Source organism: Sinohyriopsis cumingii, chromosome 1 (assembly GCF_028554795.1).
Source record: "Sinohyriopsis cumingii isolate HCF-2022 chromosome 1, ASM2855479v2, whole genome shotgun sequence".
Classification (NCBI taxonomy): Eukaryota; Metazoa; Mollusca; class Bivalvia; order Unionida; family Unionidae; genus Sinohyriopsis; species Sinohyriopsis cumingii.
Genome location: NC_142961.1, coordinates 30,048,498 through 30,059,999, shown reverse-complemented (window position 1 = coordinate 30,059,999; position 11,502 = coordinate 30,048,498). Strand labels below are relative to the sequence as shown.

The following is an 11,502-nucleotide window of genomic DNA, read 5'->3' as shown; positions in this document are numbered from 1 at the left end:
TCAATGATCTCAGGTGTGAGGTCAGATTTCAAAGAACATTCTGTGAAATATTATAGTCTGGTATTCATGAAGTATCACATACATTTTGTCTCATCTGCTAATCAGATAAAAGATACCCCATGGTAGCCAATCCAGGCAGATGGCAAGCAGAGTCAAGAGCCTTGCCTCCAGATAACCCAAGTTAGCCAATCCAGGCTGATGGCAAGCAGTCAAGTGCCTTGCCTAAAGATACCCCAAGGTAGCCAATCCAGGCTGATGGCAAACAGTCAAGTGCATTGCCTAAAGATACCCCAAGGTAGCCAGTCCTGGCTGATCTGATGACAAGAAGAGTTGAGTGCCTTGCCTAAGATACCCCACGGTAGCCAATCCAGGCTAATTTGATGGCAATTAGTCAAGTGCCTTGCCTAAAGATAACATGGTAGCCAGTCCAGGCTGATCTGATGACAAGAAGAGTTGAGTGCCTTGCCTAAAGATACCCCACAGTGGCCAATCCAGGCTAATTTGACGGCAAGCAGTCAAGTGCCTTGCCTAAAGATAACCCATGGTAGCCAATTCTGGCTGATCTGATGCTAGAATTTAACCTGCACCCATCTGGTCACAAAAAAAATACAACCACAGAGCCACATATCACCAGTTAGGGCTGGTATTTATCTTTTATCACTATTTGGTTTTGAAATATAGAACTAATTTTCACAATTGTTGTTGTTGTTGTTGTGGGGTTTAACGCCATTTTTCAGCACGATAGGCTATACATGGCGGCCAGTATTAATGGTGGAGGAAGAACCCGGAAAACCCCGGAAAGAACCACCGACCCACGAGAAGCTACTGGCAAGCTTTCTCACATGCCCACATTGGCTGAATCTTAGACTCGAACCGCCGAATTTTCACAAAGTAGGTATTGCAGTTGTTAATTGATGTTTTTGAAGTGGATTAGAAGTTAGGTTAGTGGGTTAGTAAGTTGTTTTCAGACATGATGTGGGCTGCATCCATCCTCTAAATTCATAAGAACGATTTACCAACCGTTTAACCCTTATAAAGTCTTCTTAAAATATAACCTTGAGAGCAGGCATGTGCCACAACCAGGTTTTATATGCTTATTTACATCACAGGGTGACGCTTTAAACTCTGAAGCTGCACATGCCTGCTCTAGAGCAACCCACTTGTAGAGCTGGTGCAATTATGAATAGCAAGAACTGAGATGCTGTAACAAAAGGAAAATGAATGGTCCCATGGACAGCAAGGATATGCCATAGCATTAAACATTCCACTGTAAGCAAGGGGAGTCAAAATAGCCAAGATGGTGGAGCAAACACCCATCTTAAACAGCTAACTATTAAGGGTCCTGTCAATTAAATCATTGTGGTAACAAACCTCTTTAAAGCAACCACTTCTTTGCCAAGAAAATTTCTGACTTCTTATATGCAACTTTTCAACAGAAGTTTGACGAATCTTTCAAGCAATATTTTTAAACAAAAGCTCTTGAACAACAACCCAATCCCCCCAAAAAGAATCATGTTTTCCTGGTATATATTAATATTTCAAGAATGGCATATGAAAAAGATAATTAGAGCAAAAGGTAACAAAATCTATTCTAAATATGTATTTAATATGGACAATGCCATAACAATCCTTTACATGTATTTGCACACAGATTACATGTCAGTAATTAAATTGGGTACATGTTCATTTGTAAAAAATTATTCATTTAATTCCTGTAGGAAAAGTCTGACATTTAATTTCATAATCCTGTACATTAATGGCAGATTAAAGTGAACATAACACACAAAACAAGGAAGTTGAACTTTAAGAAAAACAAAAACCTGTACAATTCAGAGCAAAATATATTGTGCTCTCAAATTGGTTATATTGTAGTTGTTGGATAAATCAGTTGTAACCATCCAATTATAAATATTGTCTCACTCTTTTTGTTTGTGCATGTGCATGCTAAAGGTATGCCAATATTTTCTATCTACAAAATATACTTGTTATGTACAATGCATTTTATGTATCGGGGGGGTTTATTATTATGCGAAGCCAATTATTACTTCACTTTGCATATGTCAATGTCCATCTCTTTTTCACACTCATTTATCAGCTTCTGAGACTCAAATTTTAAGAAATATATGGGATTAGTTGATAAAGAAAACATCATATAAATGACTGCACAATATGTGATGGGGTGGGGGTAAACTTGACAAAATTATCCAACCAGAGCTGTGTGTCTGAAGTGACGACCTAGGTCATTCAAATACAAGGCCCTGTCAACTTTCCCATAAAAGAAACCAATGTAGTTCTGGTTTTCACAATAAATTTAGAATTCCATTCCCAATGGGTTGTTACAAGAGTCATCTAGTGGCATCATATTCCCCCAGATCGCCTGCTTATGTTAAGATTTCTAATGAAAGTAACCTATGATCCAACATTCTTGGTCTGTAAACAACTTGTGCCTATTTTCTGGCAATCTCAAGTTATGTTCTCCTTACTACTACACTTTTCTTCCATAGTAACATACTGAATGCAGAAATCCCACTTATAAATGGACACCTTGTACAATTTACTTGACTTCTGTACCAAGTTGGTTGAATACCTTGAAAGTACAAGTTCTGTTCCTGAAATGAAAATGTTTATGGACATTGATAAACAGACAGCAATAGCTATATACCCCTCCATATTACATACGGGTGGTATAATAATAAAGCTGAGACCATGAAGTACGCTTAGTTAAAGCTATATGCTGTAAGAATAGCTCTTTCAATTTCAATACTGATGATGACACTCTGCAGTTGTGCCAGGACAAAACAATAGACTAGTATCCTTCCAATTAACTAGCCATCCACATGTGAAGATTGGGTATGCAGTGAAGTAACTGTGCCATATCTATGACCTAAAGTAACCTGACTTATTTTTAACTTGGGGTGACACATTTATCTGTGGGCTATTACATGAAAACAAACCCAGGACTGAGTGGTAGGTGCAAGATACACAGAACTGGAAAAGGACTATTCAGTTAAATGATGCACATTTAAGCACAACTTTAAAATCAAGACTCACACTTACTTTGACACTATAAAACTTACTTCATATTCATGACAAACAACTAAGAACTTTTCCCAGGCAATGGATGAAAGTCCTATTTACTTTTGGGCAATTCATACACTGATGAAGACCTGCAAAAGTCCAAATGTCATAACAGTCGTAACACTATGCATCTTGCCAAAAACAATTTCTGACTGGACCATTTCCTTACCACCACGATACATGCTAATAGTCTGCATAAACTGCAAACAATATTCCTAGTGCTCGTGTGAAAATGGGGATGTTTTGACATTTGATGGTCATACAAGCAATTAAAACATAAGGTGGTCATAAATAATCAAAACTATCATTTCACAGATTAGTCAACTTGGTGACAATAGCTAAGAATCAAGTCCTATGAGCACTTGCATGACAGCCCAATAAGCCAGTTTGCATAGGTAAGCACACTAAGTGGAACAACCCAATTCATTTAAAGCTGGATAAATCAAAGAAATGCCTGTTAAATATTGCCTTGAATGAGACTGTAATCCATCATTAAAGATTAATAGCAAGTTGATGATCGGTGGCAATGTTTCTCTGAAGTTGAATTTTTCCCTATATAAATAATGTAAAACATTATTTGGGTACTAGTCAGAATGGTGTACACATGTCATTCATTTTTTAAGGCAAAATGTCAAAATGCAGCTGTGATTCAAGGAAGGATGAGCCATCTGTGAATCAATCAAAGCCCAGAGAAATTAAACTTCAGAACTCCAAGTTGACTAAAGTTGACTTTGTGAAGTACCTCAAGAAAGAGGAGAATTTTATTATTTGCACATAATATGAACAATATATTAACTTCATTCTGGAATGAATGACATCTGTCGACATGGCAACATCACTCAGCGTCAGGACAATGCGTAAAGTTCAATCTCAAAATTTAATTATCATGTTTAAACAATCATTGACAGACCCTGTCAGAAAAGTTAGAAGTACCTTTTCTCTGGAATTTCATTTTGTTGCCAATAATTTGTCAGACCTGCATATTGGACACTCCCTCACAGCATTCCAGATACAGATAATTTTCTATGTTGAGAATAATTCAATGAGAATTTTTGGGTAAGTCTGAACAACAGTACCGTCCAGTCTCTAATGAATGAAAAGATGAAAACAAATTATTCCTGCACAGTCATCAAACCCTAATGAACTATTGACAGTGGCAATGACTGCATCTAATTAAGACTGTATTTAAATGTCAAATCGATTTTAAAGACAGAAACATGATATTTCTTGTTATTTAATGTCCATGTGCTTGTGATTAGGTAAGTGTGAGTACACCTATGTGTGGGATAAAAATATCTGACAAGTATATTAAATGCTTCAAAGAAACTGTTTTCTTTTATTCAGGTTTAAATTTCCAGGGATTTTCTGTTGAAAGCTTCTTCTCAAATGTATTTCAAGCACAATGACCCACTTGGAACCAAAAGACACTTTATGAGTCTCAAAAAAAACCCAAAACTGTCGGGGACGTTGGCAGGTATGAGATGCATTGATAAATAGTATAGGATAAATCAATATCACATATATATATGAAAACTATACATCTATTGCTGAATTTAACTGATAGCAAATTCAAGCATAAATATCTTTTGACTACTTGTCAAATATCTGAAGACAAATTCTATTTGGTATTGAGTCTTGCACAAAAGCTCAAAGACATATAAATAAATTAAACACGTCAACAAAAGGAAAATCACTAAAACAGAACAAAATCAAACTTCAAAAAGTAAATGCATACAGTTTTAAACAAAATCATACAAATGAATGTTTTCATGACAAAATTGTGATAGCAATATAGAATACCAGGTATTTTAAGAAATGTTCAACATTAAGTATGTAAATGTTTTCTATCTTAGTGAACATTTTAAAGTGAATCGACTTGACAATGTTCTCATGATGGATCATACTGAATGGTCATATGCTACCATATCATAGGCTGTAACAATGCATACAAGTACTCATAATGAATCATACTGAATTATCACATGCTACCATCTCATAGGCTGTAGCAAGGTATTCAAGTACTCATAATGAATCATACTGAATTATCACATGCGACCATGTCATAGGCTGTAACAATGCATACAAGTACTCATAATGAATCATACTGAATTATCACATGCTACCATGTCATAGGCTGTAGCAAGGTATTCAAGTACTCATAATGAATCATACTGAATTATCACATGCGACCATGTCATAGGCTGTAGCAAGGTATTCAAGTACTCATAATGAATCAGATTGAATTATCACATGCGACCATGTCATAGAATGTAGCAAGGCATACAAGTACTTGTATTGAATTATACTGAATCATCACATGCTATCATATCATAGGCTGTAGCTAGGCATACAAGTACTTGTAATGAATCATACTAAATGTTAACATGCTACCGTGTCATTGACTATAGCTAGGCATACAAGTAATTGTAATGAATCATACTGAATGGTCACATGCTACCATGCCTAGGACTGTAGATAGGCATACAAGTACTTGTATTGAATTATACTGAATCATCACATGCTATCATGTCATAGAATGTAGCTAGGCATACAAGTACTTGTAATGAATCATACTAAATGTTAACATGCTACCGTGGCATTGACTATAGCTAGGCATACAAGTAATTGTAATGAATCATACTGAATGGTCACATGCTACCATGCCTAGGACTGTAGATAGGCATATTCAAGTATTCAGGCATCATAATGAATGGTCATATGCTACAATGCAAGGGCTGCAGCTAGGCAGACTCAAGACTCGTGATGCATCATATATGCCACTGTGCCAAGGCTGTAGCTAGCCATACTCATCATCATGCAATGTATATGCCACCCTGCGGGAGCCATAGCTAGGCCTACTGGAGTACTTGTGATGCATATATGATACCCTGCAGTAGCTGTCACTAGGTACACATAAATACTCATGATGTATGATACTGAATGAAATGATACCTTACAGTGGCTGTGGCTAGGTATACTTGGGTTAAATCGCATACACGCAGTGTCTTTCCATTCACAAAAACTGAAAATCTTAGACATGACGTTAGTGGAAATGTGCAATGGTTTTACCATTTTGTGTGGTACCAATTTTCATGGACTAATGACTGTGCTGAACCACAAATTAAAAACATTTTAAAATGAGCCAATTCTAATGCAGAAAGCCCCCACCCCATTTTTTTGCTGACACATTCCTTGCAAAACCTAAAACCTCAGTCATTTGGCAATTCACTGTTAGAAAATATTATCTTTAACATGTACTTACTATTTTTTAAAAACTGAAAAACAATTATAAAAGAATTATAAATTATTGTTTATTGTTCCAATCCACATGTATACAGTACATGTTAAATGTTGGTTTCACTCAATGCCTTAATTGATGTTTATTGAGATCATTAAGGATAGAGAGAAAAGAGAAAGTGTGTGAAGTATTTAAGCACTAGTCGTTTTGAAAAGTAAAGAACAAATAATGAAATGATCTACAGTTTGTATTCTAGTTTTAATGTCATGGTCACTGGAGACAGGTGTACAAACAGTTGCTTAAGAAAAAGATTATACCGATGTCATTCAATAACCATTCTGCTTGTTAATGATATTTGCATCAGCTACGTTGGTTGTTCAGCACTCATTGTTCACGATTGATTTTGGTGGCTGTTTGATCTGTGCTCATAATGGCATTATTTTTTAAAACCAAAATTCAAGTGTATCACCCTTTGTTGTCAGCATAGTTTTGTACTTCTGTATCATTTATTTTGGATATCTGTGGAGATATCCATGAAATACCAACAAAAAGACAAACTTGGACAGATGTAAATTAATTTAAGTACCCATAAAAAGGCATTTTTTATTTTCAAAACCACAAAAACTGATACCATCAAAAATAAATTAACCATAGTATTTGATATCAAGCTCATCCACTTCTAACCCCCCTCACCCATCCCCAAAATAAATATTTTTAGAAAGAAAATAATACTTGCCATAAAGGGTTTATAACATGCTAGAGATGTGCTGGAAAATGGTCAAAAATAGGGGGAAAATTGCGCAGACTCCAGCAAAAAGATTTATATATATGCATATGTCTTGCCTGACTAAAACATTGGAATTATGCAGTACGTTTTCCTTTATTATTAAACCCTTTTTGTGGGAAATACATTATGAGTTTATTCATTAAAATAACATATAATGTAAGAATAATGAATATACCTGTTTTGCCAAGTTCAAATATTGCAACAACTTTTAACCTGTGGGCTCGTACTCATCCCAAATTCTAGCTAAGATTTTCCAGCACACTAAGCAACACATTTTAACCCTCCAGTTCCAACTCTTTCCTCACGTTCTAGTGAACATTTTCCTGAACAATGCAACAACTTTTAACCTTTAGGCTCCAGCCTGTCCTTGCATTCCATCAAACATTATCCTGACCGTTAAGCAATGACTTTTAAAACTGGCCTCAAACTCATGCCTCATGTTCCATCTGAACTTATCAATCTTTATAATCCTGTATGTAGCTATGATGAAGAATGTTAAACTGAAAATTAAATACAACAACAAAAAAAAATTATGTTGACATGGTCAGAAATATATCAGAGATTCAGGAAAGAAAGATTCAAAAAGGCGATTTACATACACTTATGGCTAAGGGTGATGGAAATAGAGTATTCACAATTAAAGTACAAGTCCCTAACTAATTACTCCCTGTCTGAAAATAAAATAAGCATTGAAACATCATGTGATCCACTAGTAAATGAATCTTTATGGAATAATTTTGTCACAACAAACATAAATCATAAATGAATGCCATATAAAAAAAATTGTTTTAATGAATCTGTTATCAACTGATACACATTTCATTTGGCTATAGTTCTTTTATCTTGAAGGCAGTATAAGTCAAATTCTACAGCACAATTACATGAAGATCACCACAAGTGGCATATCATATGACTGGATTGGGTGGGGTAATTAATGAACTCAAATGATATCCACAGAAAGTTTTGACACCTTGTGCAGCAGAATAAAAACTACATGAAAAGCATACTTCACAAACAATTCATCCATGAAGCCAAAACATAGTGACATCTTAAATGATTCATAGAAATGCTAAGATAGCTATATGCAAACTGAAAAGATGCAAACATGGTACTAAGTATAACCAGTACTATGCTGAATTAGTCCAATAAATCCCCAGACCCTGTTTGACACTGACAGGCAACTTGTGGGCTGCATGTCACCTATTCAATAAAATGTGCATACAAATCTATCCCAATCACACAAGCATACAGTTTAGACATGTACTGGTGTATGGTAACAGCCATATATTGCCATTCACTTCAAAATGGTCACAGATGTCGGTTGATATTCTGTGTGGATTTACAAGTTGGCAAACATGATTTGAGCTGAAAGTGTTCAGTACATATTGCCAAATGATCCTTCAACCAAGGGTAGCTCAAGAGATATGTGTAATATCGATGTCTAAAATGTACAACATTGTGTTGCAGATGTATCTGTCTGCAAACATTCTTTGATTTTATGAATAGGTGACATCAGACCCTCAACTTGTCCATCAGTATCAATGCAGGTTTGATGGGGCTGATTTACCAGAATAATGCTGTACGTGTAAAAATACATCATGACAGGCATACCATTACACTCAACTTAAAAATCATAGACATAAATAACCAAATAAAGTTTCATGAAAATTTATTCTAATAATGAAACTGCCTGTACAAGTAACTATTACAGAGCTAAATGATGATCATACAATTGGATCAATCTCGGATTTGACCTAGATGACCTTGACAGGGGGCATGGCCATGTATGTGACACTGCATCTACTCATGATTTATACATGAATAAAGTTTATTTATAATATTTTCAGCAGTTTGAAGTTTATACCTTAAGCAAGAATATGTCATTAATTTACAGCACAGTACTTCATTTATTCATAATATATATCTAGCTAAATTTTCATCAAAATATCCTCTGCATAGAATAAGTGGGAAATTTGCTTCAGGCCTTACTTCTGATATTGCCAGGCACTCTCCAAGTATAAACACAGTGGGAAAATATTTTACTCTATTCCCATGTGTTTCAAACTTTATCAGAAATGTTGAATGTATTAAATACTTGAGGTTTTCAGATATACAGACACATGCAGATAGATAAAATAATTTAAGTCAATTATTGTGATCCATACAGTAGTAATAGTTATTTTTTAACTTAACTCGTTCTGGTAGTGATGGGTACAATGCAAAAGTGCAGTGTTATCGACAATCTGCTTTGTGGAGCTTTAGACAGAACATCTATTGGAATACAAAAGTTTGGAGAAGACAGACATTCAGAAGCCATAACTTTTCTAAAAGTGATGTGGAATACAGGACTTGTTCAAAGTCTTATCAATATAAAGAACCCTAATAACATGGCTGAAATTGCAAAGTTTGATGCAGAAAGAAAAGCTAGAAGAAAGGACAATCATGGCATATAACCTGTCAAAATGATGTTGTGGAAGAACTGAAAATAAATACATTCAAGTCTAATCAATACGAAGATGTGTGTAATCCAACAAAGCTTAGTAAAGTTGTGCTGTGCACAATGTGCAATCAGAGGCAAGTGATTATCATAGGACTTCCACATTTAAATGCAGGACCTAATTATTCATGGCAATATCAATGAAAAATTATTTTATTAAATATGCATTACAATGTAAAATATTTACCTGCACAGTAACAAAAACTGTACCAATTTAACATTTTCTTAAATAATTCAAACTTTATTATGTTCAAATCTGACTAGATTACCTACATTCTGTTGCAAACTTTTTCGTTGAAAGTTCTTGGAAAAGAATTAAATTTGTATGTGTAGAAAAGAATCAGTATAAGCCACAAAATGCTTGCATGTATGCACCTAAACAAAGAATCTTGCCATTATTAGTGCTCAGAATGCAACAAAAAATATGCAGTTTACATAAACAAGTAACATATTTACAATTTTTACATCTTTATATGATATCACAAAATGAATGGTCCATTTGCAGGTTTGTAAAAATGATCAATTTCTATAATATAACAAATATGACTTAAGGGCAGAAGGCAGAGGCATTAAGTCCACTTTTTGTTTCATGTACATGCCAACTGCTTCCTTAGGAGGAGCTTCCTTCTGCTCTTGTCCCTCTTTCTGTGGACTAGTCTCATTGCAGTCCATTGGTTGTACAGCGATGCTATCAGCACTACTGCCACTTGGTGAAGCTTTACCACTTCCAATTTCAAGATTGTCCTCACTGTATGATCCAATTCCTGAGGTCTCGGAAGTGTCTGCACTTGTAGTGGATACACATCGTGCTTTGGACATAGTTTGAGCACGATAGTAAGCTCTGGCCTGTTGAAATATTTCTGCAAATGTCATAAGCTGGTCATCTGCATCAATATCCTCCTCCTCATCATCCAACATACTTGGTGGTGAGATCCGATCTGGTAAGATTTCCATCACTGTGCCTGGTTTGTGGGCTTCCAAGTCTGAATGATCTTTCCTCTCATACTGAGACCTGGTCTGTTTTTCAAACATGGCATCTAATTCACTGTCACTTTTTACAGGTGAACTATTATCATTGGATCTGGTAATTGTTACATCCTTAGTCTCATTCTTCTCTGTCTTGACAATTTCATTTTCTCTGTCCCCATTGTGTGCTTTTTGTTTGCCTTGCTTTTGAACATCCTCTAGGTCTTGCATTTCTTCATCTCCACTTTCATAATCACTTTCTGTATCAGTTCCTTGTTCAGCATCATCTTCTGCTCCCTCCTTAATAATGTAGCTTTCATTCTTTCCATTTTTATGTAATGCCTCTTCTGCAATGTCTTCCTCATCTTCCTCATCCTCATCCTCCTCCTCATCTTCAAGCTCCTTTTTATCTTCTTGATGATCATGATGATCAGTTGAATTTTGCCAATCATCCTCTATGTCACTTTCCCCCAAGTCCTCAAACTGACGCAACATCATCACACCCATATTCATTGGTGCAATATTTATTCGTGGCTTCTGGGCCTGTTTCTTGGGTTTCTTTACTCGCTTGATGCCTTCAAGTAAGCTGGGGTGTTCCTTGTATATATTGGTTCTGAGGATTCTTCTGATACAAACCCGGCATATATCTTGCAGGACTGGTAGTTTACATTCCGCTGTAAAGATAAAATAGCCATAATGATACAGCACTCATCTGAAATCTTTTTTGTAGCACTGCAGAAAATATATGTAGTGTCCTCCCATAGCTAATAAGCTACAGTGAGATAACTACAGCTGCCTCTCACTTTGACTCACCACCACCACACTTTTATTGAAGATACTACTTTTAAAACTAATTTGACCACTTTTAAAGGGCAATTTATGTAATTAAAGTAAATACAGTGATTTTATAAATATACTGATAAAGCAGATTGTCTG

General features: G+C 35.5%; 1 protein-coding gene across 4 annotated transcripts in view; it reads right to left on the bottom strand.

Moving 5' to 3' along the window:
• Positions 1-1,587: 1,587 nt before the first annotated feature.
• The window catches only part of LOC149806620 (uncharacterized), a 42,926-nt gene continuing 33,011 nt past the window's right edge, over positions 1,588-11,502 (bottom strand). For all 4 annotated transcript variants that reach the window (XM_089955722.1, XM_089955692.1, XM_089955700.1 and 1 more), the window contains one exon: positions 1,588-11,240. In XM_089955722.1, the coding sequence (XP_089811848.1) occupies positions 10,120-11,240 (1,121 nt within the window). In that variant the 3' untranslated portion in view covers positions 1,588-10,119. The remainder of the gene's footprint in view (positions 11,241-11,502) is intronic.